Genomic DNA, 21,309 nt, shown 5'->3' on the forward strand with positions numbered 1-21,309 from the left:
TTCATTGAACCGGCCCGGCCCAAGGTGGCGGCCCCTGTGCTATTTCGTGAAAAGAAAGATGGGTCTCTTCGTTTGTGTTGCGACTTCAGAAATCTTAACGCCATCTGTTCTCAGAACCTCTACCCACTCCCCTTGATGAAGGACTTATTGGCGCAACTGGGGAAGGGCCGCATCTTCACTAAATTGGACCTGCGTGAAGCTTACTATAGGGTGCGCATTAAGGAGGGGGACGAATGGAAGACCGCCTTTAACTGCCCTCTTGGTTGTTTCCAGTTCCGAGTTATGCCTTTTGGCCTACAGGGGGCCCCTGCTGTATTCATGCAATTTATTAATGAGATCCTACACGATCATCTCTATAAGGGCGTTATCGTATATCTGGATGATATCCTCATTTATACCCGCAATTACGACCACCACGTCAATCTGGTACGCACTGTTTTGAAAAAACTCCGGGCTGCCAACTTGTATGCCAAATTGTCTAAGTGTGAATTTCACCAATCTACTATTGATTATCTGGGCTACCGTATCTCCCCTCATGGCATTGAGATGGATCCTGAGAAGGTGAAGGCGGTCACTGAATGGGACGCTCCCAAAACTCGTAAGCAACTGCAACAATTTTTGGGTTTCGCTAATTTCTACCGTCAATTTATTCCCTCTTTTGCCGACATTGCTCTCCCTATTACGAATTTGCTCAAGACTAGGGGCGACCCGAAACCTAAACCCAGTAAGCCGTTGGACTGGACCATGGAATGCCAGGCGGCGTTTGAAAAGCTTAAACGCCTTTTTGCCGCTGAACCCGTTCTTAAACATCCTGACCTCAACCACCCCTTCGTTGTGCAAGCTGATGCCAGTGATGTCGCGGTTGGAGCAGTTCTGCTACAAGCAAATGATCAAGGTACCTTACAGCCTTGCGCGTACACCTCACGTAAACTCACTGACACGGAACGACGCTGGGCGGTCTGGGAGAAGGAGGCGTTTGCAGTTCGTTGGGCTCTCGCTACTTGGCGCCACTTCCTTGAAGGCTCTAAACACCCTTTTGAAGTGTGGACTGACCACAAAAATTTGGAAGCATTGCGCACACCTCGCCGTCTCTCCCCAAAGCAGATGCGTTGGGCCCAATATTTCAACCGTTTCAATTTCACGCTGAAGTATATCCCGGGCGGGAAGAATTTTATGGCCGATGCTTTATCCCGGTTACCTCAGTATAATTGTTCCAAGCTAAGTATCGTCCAACCGCTCTTGGCGGCTCCGGTGCTCACGCGTCGCCAGGCCAAAGCCCAACAGGACGTACCTCACGACCTGCTTTCTGACCTCAAAGCAGCTCTTCCGCAGGACGACTGGTTCCTCAACCATCGGGACGACTGCACTATGAGGGACGATCTGCCATGGATTGGAGCTAAACTGTACATCCCCGCTGCCCTACGTCTGGTGGTCCTTCGTCGCGCTCATGACTCCAGGATGGCGGGTCATTTTGGATTCGTGAAAACTTTGCACCTCGTTAAGAGACAATTCTGGTGGCCCTCTTTAAAAAAGGACATTGAACTTTATGTTTCCAGTTGCCCGGTTTGCGCCACCGCCAAGAAACCTCCGGGGAAACCACACGGATTTCTGCAGTCCGTCGCCCGCCCCGTTGCCCCGTGGAAGGAAATTTCTATGGACTTTATCGTGGACCTTCCCGAGAGCCAGGGGCACACAGTCATCTGGGTGGTTACTGATTTGTTCTCCAAACAAGTTCATTTCGTGCCGTGCCACAAGATTCCTTCTGCCAAGGCCTTGGCTAAGCTCTTCCTTTCCCATATATACCGTTTGCATGGCGTTCCCGACCGTATTGTCTCCGATCGTGGGGTCCAATTCACGTCCAAGTTTTGGAAAGAGTTCCTCACTCGTATTGGCTCCGCCCAAGGCCTTAGCTCCGCCTACCATCCTCAGACTAATGGCGGCTGTGAACGTACTAATTCCGTCCTTGAACAATATTTACGTTGTTTCATCAATTATCAACAGGACGATTGGGTGGACTTGTTACCACACGCTGAAGTGGCCTATAACAATTCGGTTCATTCCAGCACTGGTTTCACCCCTTTCCGGGTAGTTTACGGCCAGGATTTTGTTCCTATCCCCGAACTGCCTGCGGCCCAGCCTCAGGTTCCCTCCGTGGCGGACTGGAGTGAACGTCTCAGTCGCCTTTGGCCCCTCACTCGTTCCACCTTGGACGCGGCCCACAAGGCTCACAAGAAACAGGCTGATAGGAAACGCTCTCAGCCTTATGAGTACCACGTTGGTGATTTGGTGTATTTGTCCACTAAATTCTTGCATACCACGCAAAAGTCGAAGAAATTGGGTCCCAAGTATGTTGGCCCTTTTCCCATTTTGAAAGTCATTAATCCTGTTTCTGTTCGTTTGCAATTGCCCAAACATCTTAGCCGGATCCATCCTGTGTTCCATATCAACCTTATCAAGCCCGTTCGGACGTCTGACCTGCGGCCTGCAGCTGACCCTCCACCTGCTCCGTTGCTTGTTGATGGGGAACATCATTTTGAGGTCCGGGACATTTTGGATTCCCGCAAGCACCGCAATCGCGTGCAATACCTTGTAGCTTGGAAACATTTTCCCCCCTCCCACACGGAATGGGTTGATAAGTCCCACGTGCGTGCTCCCCGTTTGCTCCGGAAGTTTTATGCTGCTTATCCCGACAAGCCTTGACTTTTCTCCTTTCCCTCTCTTGTTTGTTTGTTGTTTGTCTGTTTTGTGTGTTTTGTTTGTTTTTTTTTTTCCAGGCCTGACAGCCTTTTTTCCGGGGGACGGCCGGATGTCAGCTTCTGCTTTGCTGCTGCTTCAGCTGCCATGAAACGGGAAGGGGGGGGCTTGTTGTGGGAGGGTTTTAATTGATGTGCTGGAGGTCTGCTGACGGAATGTTCCAGGGTGTTCCAGTCGTCGGGGTGTACGCATGCGTACGTGTTTCCCGCCTACATCAACGGCCTTCACATTCCATCTTGGCCTGTCTTTTTGAAGTTATCTCACACCTGACATTTGAGGGACTTATGATTGGACTGGAGCTTTGATCCTGTGGGGGGGGAACGGGCTATGCTATATATCAATTGCTTTCGCGCCATATTATTCAGATCTTGCTTCACTACTGCTCGCTTACCATTTATAATTAGTAAAAGTACTTTGGATTTCCAACCCATGGAGTCTCTTGGTCTTCTTTCCTAATTATGGAATGGAGTGGGGCCTGACACCGCCACTGGCAAGGATCTTGTAATTTGACAGCTTTAAGACTTGCATGCTTCAATGCCAGAGTTTCTGAATAGCTACTTGGACCGATCTAAGTACTAATTCATAATTTCATATCTGGTCACATGGACGGCAAGCCACTCCCATTCGGTCACATGGGTGGCAAGCCACTCCCACAAAGGAGGCCACACCCACAGAGTAGGTTCCAACAATTTTTGAAACCCATCACTGGGTCACCCCAATATAAAAAACATGTTGAGACGTTGGAAAGAGTGTAGAAAAGAGCAACAAGGTTGATTAGGGGGCTGGAGGATAAAACATATGAAGATTATAGGAATTGGGTATGTTTAATTTAATGGAAAGGACCTGGGGGCAGATATGATATCTGTATGCCAATATTTGAGGGGCTCCTACAAAGACGAGGGAATCAAACTATTTTTCAAAGCACCAAAAGGCAAGAGAAGAAACAATGGATGGAAACTAACCAAGGAGAGAAGCAACCTAGAACTAAGGAGAAATTGCCTATGAAAGCAATCAACCAATGGAACAGAAGTTGCCTTCAGAGGTACTCCATCATTGGAGGCTTTCCAAAAGAGACTGGATGGCCACTTGTCTGGGATGGTATAGGATCTCCTGTTTGAGCAGGGGGTTGGACTGGAAGACCTCCAAAGTCCCTTCCAACTCTATAATTCTATCTTCTATTTGATATCTGCCCACCACTCTTGCCGAAGAGGCATGTTGAGGGTCTTGACTGTTGAGGAGTCACAAGTAGTGGGATCCAGGAGATGGGACTTTTCTGCTGTGGTAGCCATTCTTGATCTCTTCCAGAGGTCTCTTAAAATAGGCTTGTGTGGTGATGGAAGAAATGTCCTTCTGGGTTCAGCTCCAAGTGGGGAAAAAGACACTGGAGACATGGAGGCTGCTTGGGAAGATGGTTTATTGGTGGACAGGGCCACATGGCTTGAGCCCTGAACAGAAAAGGGGATCACATGCTTCAATGTTGGTGGAGAAGAAGAGAAGGGCTGAGGGAGGGGCTTGCTAGGCTTTTTATAACCGGTTCAGTCCCACCTCTCTGTTTCCTGTTCCTGTGTAAGAAATGTATTCTGATTGGTTGTCAGACTCCCATGGGGCCATGCAGGGGCTACTCTCTAGGCTGTGTTTTGAATCCAGGTATGGATGAGTTCTCAGATGCCATGTGATCAGTTGAGTAAAGGGCCAATATTATCATGCTTTCCTGCTGTAGCTGCTGGTGAAGTCTTTATTATGTAAAGTGGACTAGCCTGGCCATGTCAATGGCCCATTAACAAAGTGGGGATGGGCAGGAAACTACAGGCAACTATTCTGTCTGTTAAAACATGCTTCTTTTCACATCCAGAGAAACATTCTGCCTTTTCAATATTTCCTAGGATATTTCATTTTTCTGGGAGAGGGCTGGATGATAACTTCCCACAGTGGAAAGGCTTAGGGATCTCAAGGAGCTAGCAATGAGGCTGCATTCCTGATCACATCAAAGCTTTCCTTCTAGTCTTTTAATAAAGAAACAGTTCGTCAAAAATTGCATAATGTTTTCCATGTTGTTTAGTTTATGTCCTGGTTTTTAAATTTTATTTCATGCCACAGAGAGTCACGTTTTAGAGACGGGTGGCTGTATAGATATAGGAATAAATAAATAAATAATTCTGCCTTCGCAGGAGAATAACAGAAATTCGGGAATTAATGTCTTGTATTTGGTAAACTGACATTTCTACCCTCCCCCCCCCCCAAAAAAAAAGATAGGTCTCCATCTTGAAGATGCCACAAGAACCTTTGAGCGTTTTCATCCATTTGGGAGTCTCTGATCTGGAACCTAGAATCATTGGGCTGGAAGGGGCCTCTGAGGTCTTCTAGTCTAACTCTCTGCACAAGGAAGGAGAGATCTTTATGTACTATCCAAATCAAATGGTTGTCCGGTCCGTTTCTGAACATCTCCAGTGATGGAGCACTTACAACTCCAGGAAGGAAGCTTTTCCATGGATTAATTGTTCTCACGGTCCCTTTACCGCACCCCTCCTTTTCCCAGCCCCAAATAATCCTCTCGTTTTCCCCAGCCCCGCAGTTCTTCCCCTCCCCCCGCCCTAAGAGACGGAATCCCTGAGAGGTTTTTCAGAATGAACTTTCGCTTTCCTTCCACCCCCACCCCCGCCCCTCTCACCGGTTCAGCCTGGACGTCTGCCAAACAATTATGACAACTAAATACGCTTCCCCTCCTTAGTGGTTGACCTTGGCCAATCGCCAGCCTGCTCTGGATTGTTGATCTGTAGATCAAAGGGGCAGGTGGTTGTTTTTTTGTCTGCGATTTCCGGGAAGCGGGGCGCAGGTTGAGGATCGCGGCCAGGATGGCTCTGCGCTCTGCGCCCCTCTTGCTTTTGGTGTTGGTGGCGGTGGCCCTCCTGGAGAGCTGCTTCGGTGAGTCCCTTTGGGGGGGTCTGCGAGATTCCGCCCCTTTTAACTGCCAAGGAAACTTTCTCTCTTCTCCCCCCCCACAAAAAAAAGATTATTCTGAAAAAGGGAATCTTGATTCGGTCCTCTTTCTAGTCCGCCCCCCCCCCTCTGGATGCTTTCAGAGCAGGCCTTCAAGGCTGATGGGACTCTGCTACCCCCACCCCCAGCACAGCCCCTCTGGGAACAGGACAAGGGTCGCCCCTCCAGAGGACAGTCCAGTCTACCTGGGCGACCCCAAGCGCAGTTCTTTCCCTCTTTCGAAGTGGAGGTTGCTGGAAAGCAGCCTTTGCAGGGGATCAGGTCAGTTCACTCACTTCCTGGCTGCCTTCGTGGGGATGCCAGAAAGGATGTAATTGTAAAAAAATGGTCACGTCACTGTTTTTCAGAGCCATTGTAACTTTGAATAGTCACTAAACGAACTGTTGTAAGAGGAGGACTGCCTGTGTTTAAAATACATTGTTATTCCTTAGAAATCAGGAAGGGCTCTTGGGGAGTTCCTAGTTTTTGGCCCAGGGAAAATATAAATGCGGCAGCTTTTCAAAGACATATTTTATAGCAGATTTTTTAATTATTTTTTCCCTTCTACAACACCTTACAGTCATTACATCAACATTGTTGTGTCATCATACCTGTACATGTATGTAATATTTCACTTCTATATTTACACACTTTATACACAGTTCTATATATATTTATATATATATTGTTTTTTGGCTTAATTTTATTCCTGTTTTGCAGCCATTTGTACCAATTGTTCCAAATTTCATAATATTCCGACTCTTCTTTATCTTTTAATTTCAGTGTTAATTTGTCCATCTCTACACAATCCAAAGATTTTTTTAATCACTAATTCGTGCGAGAGGGTATTATTTTGTTTCCAGCATTGGGCAAATGCTATTCTAGCTGTAGTTAGCAGATGTGTTAATATGTACTTAATTTTCTTTGTATATTTCCCTTTGATTATTCCCAGTAGAAAGATTTCGGGTTTGTATTTTATCTGTTCTCCTGTAATTTCTTGCACCCATTTCCAAATTTTTGTCCAATATTTTTGTGTTTCCGGGCAGGTCCACCATATGTTATAGTAAGTCAAAGACACATTTTAAAAGTTGGCAGGATCTTATTGATTAAATAGGCTGAGTTGAAGATAAAAGAAGGGAAATATCTCTGGGTAATGACCAGAATAGACTAGAGCTGGAAGGGCCCTAATCCACCCTCCTGTTCAAGCAGGAGATCCTATACTATTTCAGACAAGTGGCTCTCCAATCTCTTCTTAAAGACCTCCAGTGAGGAAGCCCCCCATGACATCCGAAGGGAAAACTGTTCCACTGCTTAATCATCCTCACTGCTAGGAAGTTTCTCCTTCATTCCAAGTTGCTTCTCTCCTTGATTAGTTTCCATCCATTATTTCTTGTCCTGCCTTCTGGTGCTTTGAAGAATAATTTGACCCCCTCTTCTTTGTGGCAGCCCCCCAAATACCGGAATGCTGCTATCATGTAGTCCTTCTTTTCTCTACTGGCCAAACCCAAATCCTGCAACCGTTCTTCGTATGTTTTAGTCTCCAGGCTTTTAATCACCTTAGTTGTTCTCCTTTGCACTTTTTCCAAAGTCCCAACATCTTTTTTGTAATGTGGTGACCAAAACTAGATGCCATCTTCCAGGTGTGGCTTTACTAAGGCTTTACAAAGGGGTACTAATCACATAATTTTGATTCTATGCCTCTGTTTAGACAACCCAGGATTATATTTGCTTCTTCGGCTGCTGCCAAACAATGCCATGAAATGTATTGTTTGCTTAGACATAGAAGGTCCCGAAAGAAACAAAGGTTCTGGATCACGGAGAGTCCGATCCCCTCTCCTTCTGTTGGAAAAAAGCTCCGATCCCTTTGGATCCTGAAATCTCCCCAGAGCAGGAAGTGGATCTGGGGCTCCCTCTCCCCAAAAGCTCTGAGAAGCCTCCGGGATTGTGGGGAGGAGAAGGAAGGGGGAGGCCCAGGCCTTTGCCTTGGACTGGGAAGGACTGGGGGACACTCCCAGAGGGAAGGGCAGTCGGACTTCGGCCTTTACTTTTCTGGGCTGGGCAGGTGCTTCTTGTTTCTCTGCAGACTCCGGTTAATGTCCAAATAAGTCCTGTGAATAATCTTGAAAGTCTTTTCGTGCCCTGGAAGAATTTCTGATCTGTAGAGCTTTCAGAATAGGCTCTTTTTTTTTTTTCAATTGCAGTGGACTCCAAGATTGAGTGGCTTTGAAAAGTTTGTCAGATTTCCCATATTTTCCTTTGATTCGTTTAATTAATAGACAGTTTCCCTGTTCATTGGGCACCCTGTGTTCGCATTTTGATATTTAGATCTAAATAGAGGTTTTAAGTGGGGTTTTTTGGGGAGGGGGCTTAGCTTTTAGTAGAAGGTGACATTGATGCAGATTAACAGAATTGGAAGGGACCTTCTTGTAGCTCATGTAGTTCAACCCCACACCCAAGCAGGAGACCCTCCACCATTTCTGACAGATGGCAGTCCAGTCTCTTCTTGAAAGCCTCCAGTGATGAAGCTCCCACAATTTCCGAAGGCAACTTCTGTCCCCTGGGTTGATTGCTCTCACTGTCAGAAAGTTCCTCCTTGTTTCTAGGCTGAATCTCTCCTTGATCAGTTTCCATTCATTGTTTCTTGTCTGGCCTTCGGATGCCTTGGAAAATAGCTTGACCCTGTTGGGAGTATACTCCTAGGGTTGGGTAGGCAATATATATCTATATACAACAACAAATATAAGAGCCGAGGTGGCGCAGTGGTTAGGGTGCAGTACTGCAGGCCACTTTAGCTGACTGTGATCTGCAGCTCAGCGGTTCAAATCTCACCGGCTCAAGATCGACTCAGCCTTCCATCCTTCCGAGGTGGGTGAAATGAGGACCCGGACTGTGGGGGCAAGTTGCTGACTCAATTTGCTAAAAAAAATTGTGAACCGCGTAGAGAGGGCTGAAAGCCCTATGAAGCAGTATATAAGTCTAATAAATAAATAAACAAACAAATGGTCATTGTTGCTTTAAATGAATGGATGTACTTATCAGGTGTAATTAACTTTACTACAAGAAGAAGTCAAGAGAGCTCACTGTCTCTCTCTGCTTGTGCTATGCTTGATGACTTGAGGACTGGAATGTGAACTGCGACTGTAAGCTATTGTTTGTTCTTTGAATTGTGTTTGGACTAATATCTACTATCTACTATCACTGCTTGTGAAGCAATTATCAGTAGTAAAGCTACTTGTTTTTACTAGCCGTGTTTGAAACTCTATTCGTGTGTTTCTACTAGCAACATTCTTTCTTTCTAGCTATACATTCCGCTGTGCTACTTTCTGTCTCCCAACGGAGATACCCCTAACAGACCCCCTTCCTCTCTGTGGCAGCCCCTCAAATATTGCAAGACTGTGATCATGTCACCCCCTGGTCCTTCTCTTCATTAGAATAGCCATGTGCATTTCCTGCAACCGTTCATCGTATGTTTTAGCACCCAGTCCCCTAATAATCTTGGTTGCTCTTCTCTGCACTTTTTCTAGAGTCTCAACATCTTTTCTATGGTGTGGTGACCAAAACTGGATGCAGGATTCTAGGTGTGGTTTTACTAGGACTTTATAGAGTGGTATTAGTACCTCACTTGATCTGGATTCTATCCCTCAGTTAAAGGAATTAGGATTGTATTGGTTTTTGGGCTGCTGCCGCATACTACTGGCTCATATTTATTTGGTTATCCACTAAGACTCCAAGATCCCTTTCACAGTTACTGCTATTAAGTTACCACTAATAGTGCTATTAAACTATTAAGCTGTATTAAAAGATTTTTTATGTCTTATAAATTTATCATATCCTCTGAGGAAGGACTGAAAGCGCTTTGATGCTCCCAGATCAGAGTTTGCACGATAGAAATAGAAATAATGGCAATAACAAGGGTTAAAATAGAATGGAAACCTGAAGTTTTTTTATTAGGAATTATGTCTGTGAAATACAAAAAAAGAAGTCCAATATTTAATACTACATATAATTACGGCGGCAAGGATTGCCTTTGCCCAGAAATGGAAAAACAAATTAATCCCAGGCGAAGATGAAATAATAAGAAAGATTATGGACTGTGCCGAAATGGATAAACTAACTAAAGAAATCCAAGGAAAGGAAGAATCAGAATTCTACCAGATATGGGATAAATGGTATAGGTGGATGGAGGAAAGAAACAAAAATCAATGAAAGAATATAACAAAACTCAAAAATAATAGTTGTGAGTAAAATAAGAGGGTCAAGAATGGTGAAATGCAAATGAAATGCAATAGAAGGGGAAATAATATAAGGTGAGCAGTATCGATTGATGATTGCTATTATAAAAAACAGGAAGTTCCTGTTCGTACTGTATTGTATAAATGTGGTGTACGTCTAATTTTTGTTTGTGTGTATTTTACATGTTTGTTAATAAAAATCTTTTTTTTAAAAAAGAAATAACTTGGAGGGGCTCTTGGTGCTTTCTGACCCTGGCAGGCATTTCATTACCCAAATTGGGTAGCAATGTCAATGCTAGTTTAGCACTAGCACTGAGGATGTTATCTTGTCTGGCTCATGAAACGCCTGCAAGAAAACAGGCCAGAGAGCACCAAGGAACCTTCATTTCAACCCTGAGCTACAAATGTTCTTCTTTGTTAGAATAACTTTCCATGTTTGTCTCCAGGAGCTTCTACACACAGAGCTTAGGAGAGAATACTACCGTGTGTCCCCAAAAATAAGACTGGGCCTTATATTAATTTTTGCTCCAAAAGACATGGAAATTTGGGCTTATTTTCTGGTTAGGTCTTGTTTTCAGGGAAATACGGTACTAAAGGCCTCTGTGGGGCTGATGATCTTAACTGTGGCTTATTTTTGGGGGTAAGACGTATATTACAAACATCCTGGAAAAATCATGCTAGGGTTTAATTTCCAGTTGGGTCTTATTTTCGGGAAAACAGGGTAATCCTCGACATACGACCACGATTGAGCCCAAAATTTCTGTTGTTAAGTGAGATATTTGTTAAGTGAGTTTTTCCCCTTTTTACCACCTTTTGTGCCTCTCTTATTAAGTGAATCCCTGCCCCTCTGGGTCCCTTCCAGGTGCCTCCTCGCATTCCGTAAAGTATTTCTTCACTTCCATCTCGGACCCAAATCAGGGGCAGCCCCAGCATGTGGCCGTGGGGGCTGTGGACGGTCAGGTCTTCATTCACTACGACAGCCACAGCAGGAAGATGCAGCCTCGAGCCTCCTGGATGTGGAAGGTGGGGAAGGAGGACCCCAACTATTGGGAGAGAAACACCCAGATGGCACGTGACACTGAGGAGGCATCCAGAGGAGACCTGGAGACTCTGAGGCTTCGCTACAATCAAAGCAGTCAACGTGAGTGATGGGTTGGGTGGCTCCTCTGGCCCCATATTCCCCTCCCCCCAACCCTAAAATCAGGAATCCCTCCCAGGGAAGAGTCTTTTGAAAAAAAATATGTTTAATCTTTTCACATTCAATTTAACATTGTCCTCGCCTCTCCAGCTGAAATTTTCTGCAGATTGCAGTTACTAAAATCATTTTTAAAGTTATCCTATCTGTCCATTTGTCTGTCTATATATCTGTCTGTCTGTCTGTCTATTTATCTATCTATCTATCTATCTATCTATCTATCTATCTATCTCTCTATCTATCTGATATCTATCTCTATATCTATATCATCTATCTGTCTATCTATATATCTATATATCTATCATGTTTACCTGAAAATAAGACAGGGTCTTATTTTCTTTTGACCCTCGAAATAAGCGCTTGGCCTTATTTTCAGGGAGGTCTTATTATTTTTGAGGTGAAGGAGGCGGCGAGTGTGGTCACCTCATGGCTGCTGCTGTGTTGCAATATTTTCAGGGAAGGCTTATTTTCAAGGGAGGGCTTATTTTAGCGCATGCACTCAAAAGCCCAATTGGGCTTATTATCCCGGGAAGTCTTATTTTCAGAGAAACAGGGGATAGGTAGGTAGGTAGGTAGGTAGATAGGTAGAGAGATAGAGAGATGTAGATGTTCACGTGTGCGTATGTGTGTCTGTGTCTGTGTGTGTATACATACATACATACACATACACATCTACATCTCTCTCTCTCTTTTTCTCTCTCTCCCTCTCTGTATTTATATATATAGATAGAGCAATTTTTATCTATCTATCTATCTATCTATCTATCTATCTATCTATCTATCTATCTATCTACCTACCTACCTACCTACCTACCTACCTACCTACCTACCTACCTATCTAAACAATTTTCATCTCTCTCCGTATCTATCTATCTATCTATCTATCTATCTATCTATCTATCTATCTATCTATCCATCCATCCATCCATCCATCCATCCATCCATCTATCAAGGGCAATTTTCATCTCTCTCTCTCCCTCTCCCTCCCTCCCCCCCCCCTCTCTCTCTCTCAGAGAGAGAGTGAGAGTGAGAGAGAGAGGTGGGGGCAAGAGAGATGAAAATTGCTATTGATGTAAAATGAGGTAAAGGACAGACCAAACAGTCAGAACTGAAGAAGCTTCTTGCATGAAAAGTGAAACCTCTTTGAAGAAAAAAACAATGTCCAGTTGCCTTTTGGAAAAAAAAACAACCAGACCAAAATCTCCACTCCCCCATGAAAGTTGGTGGGGTCTCCCCCCCCCCCCCCAAGGCTTTCCCCCAGCAGAGGAGCAGAAGAAAGAAAGGTGAAGGTGGCTCCATCCCTCCGTTTCATCTGGGTCTCCATCTTGCCTTGGTCCTCCTTGCTGAAAAGGGGATTTGCCAGTGGCCCATTTCCTGGCTCTTGACCCCCGTGACCCGTCAAAACCGCGGACCACAAAAGCGCGATCGACAAAATCGCGCATTTGACGTCATCACAGCGCGACGAAAAAGATCGAAAAATTGAAATAAAAATTAATAAAAATTAAATTACAGCAAGCCGATTCACATAAAGGTAAGGGTTAGGTTTAGGGTTAGGGTTAGGTTAAGGGTTAGGGTTAGCTTTAGAGCGTTAGGGTTACGTTTAGCGTTAGGTTAAGGGTTAGCGTTAGGTTTTTCGTTATGTTAAGGGTTACGTTTAGGTTAGGTTTAGGGTTAGGTTAAGGGTTAGGTTTAGGGTTAGGTTTAGGGTTAGGTTTGGGGGGGTTAGGGTAAGGTTTTTGCTTTATTTTTACATTTTTCGATCTTTTTTGTCGCGCTGTGATGACGTCACATACACGCTTTTGTCGACCGCGCTTTTGTCGTCCGCGGTTTTGTGGTGGAACCCTTGACCCCTATGAAGTTTCAGGTACCAGGAGGGGGGGAGATGAGGAGGAGGGGGGGATTTCCTGTGGAGGAAATCCAGGTGTCAGTGCCTCCCTCCCTCCCTCAAAGCCACTACAGGGTTTGTGTGTGTGTGTGTGTATGTGTGTCTGCCTGTCTGTGTCTCTTGAGTATTCCACAAACCATCCTCCTGTCTCTATTTCAGGCCTTCACACATGGCAGAGGATGTATGGCTGTGAGCTCCGAGCAGACGGGAGCAGGGATGGATTTGACCAATACGGCTACAATGGGAGGACCTTCGTCACCTTCGACAAGGTGTTGCTCACCTGGGTGGCTCCCGACCCCCAAGCCCGGATCACCCAGAGGAAATGGGATTCTTTCCCAGTATATAACCAGAGAGAGAAGTCCTACCTGGAGAAAGTCTGCATCGAGTGGCTGGAGAAACACCTGTCCTACGGGAAGGAGACGCTGCTGAGGACAGGTGAGCATCTGGATCCAGGCTGGGCTTTCCTCCTGTATGGGTGGATTTCTTGGACACATTCAGCCCCTTTCGGTCCCTGGTCTGTAGATTGCCTGCTTGGGGTGCGGGGAATCCACCTCTTCTCCTTCCAGCATCTCTCCATGACACGGGAAGCCCTGTTTGGTTCCTATTGCCAGGCAGACATTAAATGGACTAGGAAATGCTGCCTCTTCCTGGCGGGTGTCTGGGTGGATCAGGCAGCAAAAGCACTTAAGGGTGTCCTGTTCCCAGTCCACAATGAGGCAATTGGGCCACTTGGGGTGAAAGGGCAGAATATTACATTTCCTGGATCAGAAATGGAGAAACATGTTTTTAGGCAGGAAACAGACTCACTTAATAGCCCCCACTTTCCTTAATGGCCCATTAAAATGCCAGTCTATTCTACATAACAATGAGTTCCAGGGTGATGGGATTAAGTCATGATAGTTTTAGTCTTCCACAGAAACTCACCACATGCCATCTGGAAACTCAAACGTGGCCCCATGGGAGTCTTACTCAGGAACAGGAAACGGAGAGGTGGGGGCGAACAGAGTATAAAACCCCCAGCAAGCCCCTTCCTCTCTCTTCTCTTTCTTCTTCTTCACCCAACATTGAAGCCTGTGATCGCCTTTTCTGTCCTGTTCCATGTGGTCCTGTCCACCTGATGAAAGAACTGTCCTTCTGGGTTCAGCTCCAGGTGGGGAAGAAGACACTGGAGACATGGAGGCTGCTTGGGAAGATGGTTTATTGTTGGACAGGGCCACATGGCTTGAGCCCTGAACAGAAAACACATGCTTCAATGTTGGTGGAGAAGAAGAGAAGAAGGGCTGAGGGAGGGGCTTGCTAGGCTTTTTATACCCTGTTTAGTCCCACCTCTCTGTTTCCTGTTCCTGTGTAAGAAATATATTCTGATTGGTTGTCACACTCCCATGGTACCATGCAGGGGGCTACTCTCTAGGCTGTTTTGAATCCAGGTATGAGTTCTCAGATGCCATGTGGAGAGTTGAGTAAAAGGCCAATATTATCATGCCTTAATCCCATCACTCTGGAGCTGAACGGGAAAACTCTTTATTATGTAAAGTGGACTAGCTCAGGCTTTAATGGCTCATTGACAAAGGGGGATGGGCAGGAAGCTGCAGGCAGCTATTCTGTCTTTTAAAATATGTTTCTTCCTTTTTCACAACCAGAGAAATATTCTGCCTTTTCAATATTTCCTAGGATATTTCATTTTTCTGGGAGAGGGCTGGGTGATAACTTCCCGCAACAGAAAAGATGATTGCATGTGTTATATCGGGTAAAGGAGGCACAAAAGGCTTCAGTAAACAACAGCTCTTTATTGCAAGTCAAGTAAACATCCGGGTGAAGAATGGTCGGGCAGCATCCCCTTTTAAAGGGATCTGTCAGACCTCTTGACCAATGGGATTCAATCTCTGTTCCCACCAGAACAGAGGACCTTGGTGGAAACCTCTTGCAGTCTGTCAGCGGGGGGTGGGGGTGGGGGGACATCTAACAGCATGCTTCCATGTTGGGTGGAGAAGAAGAAAGAGAAAGAAAGGCTGAAAGTTCCTGGCTTTATAATCTCTGTTCCGCTCCCTCTCTCTGTTTCCTGTTCCTGTGTAAGAAATATATTCTGATTGGTTGTCAGACTCCCAGGGGGCGAAGTTTGACTTTCCAGATGCCATGTGGTGAGTTTCTGTAGAAGGCTAATACTGTCATGCCTTAATTCCATCACCTTGGAGCTGAAGGGGGGAACTCTTTATTATGTAGAATAGACTGGCTGGGGCATCTTAATGAGCCATTAAGGAAAGTGGGGGGCTATTAGGAGTGAGTCTGTTTCCTGCCTAAAAACATGTTTCTCCATTTCTGATCCAGGGAAATATAATATTCTGCCTTTTCCATATTTCCTAGGATATTTCATTTTTCTAGGAGAGGGAGGGGGAGTGCTAACTTCCTACAGTCAGAATATCTCTTTTGAAATTATTCAGTCAGATTCTTAAAACCCTTGAGCTGCTTGCTTTGATTCTGGCTCTCTTTCTCTTAAAATTATAGTTGTGCCCCTTGGGAAGAGGCCTGGACCTGCCTCAGATTTAGGGGATCAGAAGGGGAGCCAAAAAGTACGGAGAAAACTCTGTGGTGGTGGTGTTGTCTTGAAAGTGTAGAAAGTTAGCAACCACCCCTCTCTTAGAAGAATTAAATATTTTGGGAAATATTTTTTAAAAGGCATAATATTATACGTATTTCCCTTGGAAAGCAGTCCCCACCTTTCTTAATAGCCCAGCAGGACTGGGCCAGCCTATCTACAAGACAAAAGGCCTTCAGCTCCAGGGTGATGGGATTATCCTTCAGGGCAAAGCCATTCGGCCACAACAGAAAGTGCATTACATCAGCCCAAGTTTCGGCCAAGCTTGACTCAGAAAACCTACCAAGTTAGCTATGAGTATGACTCCTGCATAGCCCCAGGGGAGTCTGACAGCAACCAATAGAATGCATGCCCTTGCCAGAGGAATAGGAAGCTCAAGGGCAAGGCCTAAGAGAGGGTATACGTAACACTCACTCTCCACGCCATATGTTCAGCTGCCCAGGACCTCAAACCCATATGGTCAATAATCCATCTTTCCAATAAGCCTCCATGTTTCCAGTGTCTTTCTCCCCACTTGGAACTGAACCCTGATGGACATTTCTTCCAACAAAAGAGAACTTAAAAGACCATCTCCACTTTCCCTCCCCTGAAGGGAGCAGCCCAAGATCACTCAGAGTTCAAAGCAGCCAGAGAGGAATTTCCTTGGAGCCTCAATTTGCTTCCGGGGTTTTTTCAGGCTGAGTCGCTGGGAAGGACTCAAAATCAGGAGATCTTCTGGTTGAGCCTTTTCCAGATCTGGATAATTTCCTAAAACTCTTGGAGAGGCTACATGTGTGGAATGTGAATCTTTGGGTTAAAACTAAGTGGTGGGAGATTTGCCTGCCCCTCCAAGTTTCCCATCCACCTTCCAGGCTCTGGAGGGGCTCAGAGTTAATTCTGGGGGTGCCGTTTCTGCAGAGACCCCAAAGGTGACGGTGAGCAGCCGGACGGAGGTGGAGGACGGGATGGAGATGCACATCTGCCGCGTGGATGGCTTCTACCCCAGGGAGATCGATGCCTCCTGGAGGAGGGATGGGGAGGTATGGCTGGAAGAGACCTTCCATGGGTCTGTGGCCCCCAACGCGGATGGGACCTACCACTACTGGCTCAGCATCCGGATCGACCCCAAAGAGAGGAGCCGCTATCGGTGCCACGTGGAGCACGACAGCCTGCAGGAGCCTCTGGACTTGGAGCTGAAGGGTGAGAGGCTGCAGGGAGGGGAAGGCTGGGCTCTCTGGCAGGCTGGAGGGTGGTGGGAGAGTGTCAGCCTTCCCGATTAGGACATTCAGTAAAGAAGAATAGAATACTTTATTGTCACATTGAATGTACACTAATCAGCATACATTAATGTCAGAGTTCGTTGCAGCAATCAAATCCTGAAAGCACACACAGGTAACTGATGCAGGAGAGTTCATTAACTTATCTTTATATATATAATATATACCAGAGGTGTTTTCAGCAGATTCTGGCCAGTTCTGAAAAACGGGTAGCAGAAATTTTGAGTAGTTCGAGCAACTGGTAAATACCACCTCTGACTCACCCCGCCCCCTTCTATTCTCTGCCTCCCAAATCCCAGCTGATCGGGAGGGAATGGGGATTTTGCAGTAACCTTCCCCTGTCACGCCCACCAGGCCATGCCGCACCTACCAAGCCACGCCCAGAGAACCGGTAGTAAAAAATTTTGAATCCCACCACTGATATATATATATATATGATACTAACAGTGGTTCTTCCAACGTGGTAGAGAGGATTGGTTTCAGTTCCAGGAGCAGAGCATTTTCAGAGCTTCTGCACAGAGTATGGGCTAGAGATCTACGCCCAGACTCCTAGCTGTCTCCAGCAAATACTGCTTCCGTTTCCAAAGAGTCCCCATTGGCTGACCTTGTTACTAAGCCCTATTCCAGTTCATGAATATATTTGGGGTTTTGCCATCGGCTTTCCTTCAAAGAAGGAAACACCACCTTGTGTTGCTGCTCTAAGGAAGAAAACTACACACTATTTTATGACCAGGATTTGATGGGAATTCCTGAGACTTAGCATTAAAAAAAAAGGAAAATAACCCTCTGTCAGAGAACTAAGCATATGCTCCAGTCTTCCTCATCATTAAAAGATTTTATTTTATTGTATTATTCTATTATTCTATTATTCTATTATTCTATTATTCTATTGTTCTATTGTTCTATTGTTCTATTGTTCTATTGTTCTATTGTTCTATTGTTCTATTATTCTATTATTCTATTCTATTATTATATTCTATTATTATATTATTATATTATTATACTATTATATTATTATATTATTATATTATATTATTATATTATATTATTATATTATTATATTATTATATTATTATATTATTATATTATTATATTATTATATTATTATATTATTATATTATTATATTCTATTATTTTTCTTTTCTTTTATTATTTTATTTTATTATTTTATTTTATTTTATTTTATTATTTTTTATTTTATTTTATTATTTTTTATTTTATTTTATTATTTTTTATTTTATTTTATTATTTTTTATTTTATTGTTTTATTTTATTATTTATATTTATATTTTGTTATTTATTTATTTATATTTCATTATTTTATTTATTTTATTTATTTCATTTATTTCATTTATTTCATTTATTTCATTTATTTCATTTTATTTTATTATTTTATTATTTTATTACTTTATTTTACTTTACTTTACTTTACTTTTTACTTTACTTTTTACTTTACTTTTTACTTTACTTTTTACTTTACTTTTTACTTTACTTCACTTTACTTTACTTTACTTTATTTTATTCCTGCCTTTATTATTTATTCAAATAAGGCAGCAAAAATGTCCAACACACCTTCCTCCTTCTATTTCCCCCCACAACAATGTGGGATTGGGCTGAGCTGAGCTCGCCCAGCAGGCTTTCATAGCTAAGGCGGGTCTTGAACTCACATGATCAATCTTGACTGGAAAACCCATTTCCAAAAGAAGGAAGCTATTGGAGGATGTTCAGTGCCAACCACCCATAGATTTTTCTGGCTGAATTATGACTCTCTAATCAAATAAAAATTCCGAGCTTAGAAAAATAAGATGATGCACAGAACTGCCTGATTCCATACCAGTCATGACACTTTGGGGCAGCCTCTTAAAAAAAATGTTTTTTCTGGTTTCATGAAGATTAATTATATTGCTTTATTGTTGAAGTTTTAATTTCTGTAAACTGCTGAAAGTCACAAGATTACAAACTTCTGCTTTTGAGCTGAGCAGCCAAAGAGGAACATTCATGAGCTGGGCTGTTTTGAGAGGGAGAAAAGCATCTTCATGCTACCTTTAGAGAGGAACATGAAGATGAACCCTTAAGACATTTTAATTTAGGAAACTCCCAGTCTGTCCTTTGGCTGCTTTAGGTCTCTCCCCCAATTGGTATGGGGGGGGGGGGAGTTTGGGGTTTCTCTTGGGGTTTGGGGTTCCCCTTCAATTATCTGCTCTGTCTTCCAATTCAGAACCAAAATCCAACCTGGGGCTCATCATCGGTTGCATTGTGGTTACTCTTGTCCTGGTGTGTGCGATTCTTGGGGTCCTGGTATTGTTCAGTAAGTATCTTTTTTTGGGGGGGGGGAGATGATGGAAGGAAGATGGGGAAATTCCCCCCAAGTCTCTCCCTTTGGGGAGCTTCTTCTGGGCTTCCTTCTGTCCTGTTTTCCCAGCCCTCTTGGGGAGCATCTGAGATCTCTGCCTTTTGCTGGGACTCCAGTTTCTATTCAGCTGAATCTGAGATTCGGGCAGTCCTGTCTCCTTCTGAGTTGAGAAGAGGCATCCCAGTTCCTTTGTCCCTTTCAAAGGCTTTGGTCAGAGAGCAGCGGAGAAGGATTTCCATGGAAACCTTCTCCCCCCTCCCAGCTGCTCCTTCTGCTTCCCCCAATTCCCCTCCATCCATCTCGGAGGCAGCAGGTCTCTCTTGGGGCAAATCAGGAGATGCATTTGTATTTTTTTTAAAATAATCTTTATTGGTTATACATTTTTTTAAAGAATAAGACATACAAATACAAATATAACTTTAAACATACAACCCCCTGCCGTCCCCCCTCCCCCCCCCCCCGTGACAGTCATTCACAGCCCAACTTTTTTTTTTCTTCCTCATTGTTTAGTCTCTAACCAACATCTTCTTGTTACAAAGTTTAGGGATCTATTACAATACCCATGTTCACTTTTAGTTCCCATTGTTAACAACTGCTATTTAAGATAAGGGAGAGATACATTTGTATTTTGAAGATCTTTCGAGCTTTAGTGATGGGACAATGGGTCTGAGAAATACGTCCTGGGTTTTTTTCTCCTACGGAGGGAGAGTTTGGATGATCTCTGGTGGATTCTTTTGAGCTTTCACTGAATTTTATTCTTGCAGAGAGACGACGTCAAGATGACTACAAAGCAGCACCAAGTGAGTGATTTGCCCTCTTTCCATGTAATCTCCAACTTAGAGCAGGGACCAGAGGCACCATTAGTTGAGGTGTGTGTGTGTATGTTTAAACACAAAAGAATCTCATGAAGCTGCAGAGTTGTGCTATCTTCCTCTTCCTCCTAAAAACAGGAAGATGGGCCAGACTTTCATCACAGCCAGGTTATTCTTGGGAGTGGAGACCCCCAAGGAGGAACTTTTGGTGTGAGAAAACCTCAGGAAGATGAGAAGACCCGGCTGGGTGGAAGATCTATCTGGTTGAGAAGAAGTTCTGGAAAGACTTGGCCATAACATGGCCAAGAACTTCTGTAAAAGTAGTAATCAAAAGGAGGCATTTTGAGAGAAAAGGAGCTTTGGATCTCCTCTTGGTCTCCCATCACAAGGCTCTCTAAGTGGGAACTGGTTGGAGAAAGAAATTTTGGAAGCCAACTGCATCCCCACATCAGCTTTGCCCTCTGGCTGAAGAACTGCTAAACTATTGCTCTATAAATTTTAAGAATTCTTTCGATGCCTTTTAGCCAAAGCAGTTTGGTTCAAACTCTCTCCAAATATTTGTGTGTCTTTATTTGTGTGCGAGAGAGAAAGGGAGGGAGGGAGGGAGCTGGAGTCAGAAAGAGCTGAGCTTCTTTCCCCATAAGCTGAGAGAGGGACTTTCTCACCCTCTTTTTCTTTCCTTCTCTTCCAGGAAATGACGGAGGATCGAGCAGTTCAGACCAGGGTAAGTTGGAGGGAGCAACTGCTGCATGAGCCATTCTGACCTTTTGCAAGACTTTGGGGGGGGGATGAAAAGAGGGAAAGGCCCCCACTTTTTAAAGCCCCCCCCTAATTCATCCTCCCCGGGTTCCCTCTGAGTCTGCTTCTGGTGGAATAATAAGAATAATTTGGCTTAGTGGTGAGGACACCAGGTGAGACTGTGAGTTCTAGTCCCACCTTAGGCATGAAAGCCGGCTGGGTGTCACAAAATCTTCTTTCCTTGCACTGGTTGATTCTGCAGAGGAGAAGAAGAAACTCTCCCTGTTGGATTCAGGCAGGGGAGGCAGCCCAGAGTCTGCATGGTGGAGCCTTGGCCCCCTTTGGAGGAAAAGGTCCTCCATTCTTTGAGGGAAAATAGGGAAACCACCATTGATGCCATGATCCCCAGTGGTTAGAGACTCCTTTAGTGGCATAGCTGAGATCTGGTTGACTGTGGAAAGGGGGTGTGTGTCCCTCTCTGAGATGTGCCCAGCCTGGTTTAGGGTTTGGCAGCA

At 44.5% G+C, this 21,309-nt stretch overlaps 4 protein-coding genes across 7 annotated transcripts in view; 2 read left to right on the plus strand and 2 right to left on the minus strand.

Annotated features, from left to right (window-relative positions):
- The window catches only part of LOC116503374 (major histocompatibility complex class I-related gene protein-like), a 556,717-nt gene that overhangs the window by 533,153 nt on the left and 2,255 nt on the right, over positions 1-21,309 (plus strand). The window contains exons 6-9 of the mRNA XM_032209748.1: positions 16,533-16,814; positions 19,110-19,199; positions 20,009-20,044; positions 20,748-20,780. Of these exons, the coding sequence (XP_032065639.1) occupies positions 16,533-16,814; positions 19,110-19,199; positions 20,009-20,044; positions 20,748-20,780 (441 nt within the window). The remainder of the gene's footprint in view (positions 1-16,532; positions 16,815-19,109; positions 19,200-20,008; positions 20,045-20,747; positions 20,781-21,309) is intronic.
- The window catches only part of LOC116503386 (H-2 class I histocompatibility antigen, Q9 alpha chain-like), a 504,076-nt gene that overhangs the window by 266,334 nt on the left and 216,433 nt on the right, over positions 1-21,309 (minus strand). The window lies entirely within an intron of this gene.
- Positions 1-21,309, minus strand: part of LOC116503420 (major histocompatibility complex class I-related gene protein-like) — a 465,627-nt gene that overhangs the window by 195,583 nt on the left and 248,735 nt on the right. The gene's annotated exons all lie outside the window — the stretch shown is intronic.
- Positions 1-21,309, plus strand: part of LOC116503411 (H-2 class I histocompatibility antigen, Q9 alpha chain-like) — a 65,127-nt gene that overhangs the window by 27,032 nt on the left and 16,786 nt on the right. The window lies entirely within an intron of this gene.

This window comes from Thamnophis elegans, chromosome 2 (genome assembly GCF_009769535.1).
Source record: "Thamnophis elegans isolate rThaEle1 chromosome 2, rThaEle1.pri, whole genome shotgun sequence".
NCBI classification, from domain to species: domain Eukaryota; kingdom Metazoa; phylum Chordata; class Lepidosauria; order Squamata; family Colubridae; genus Thamnophis; species Thamnophis elegans.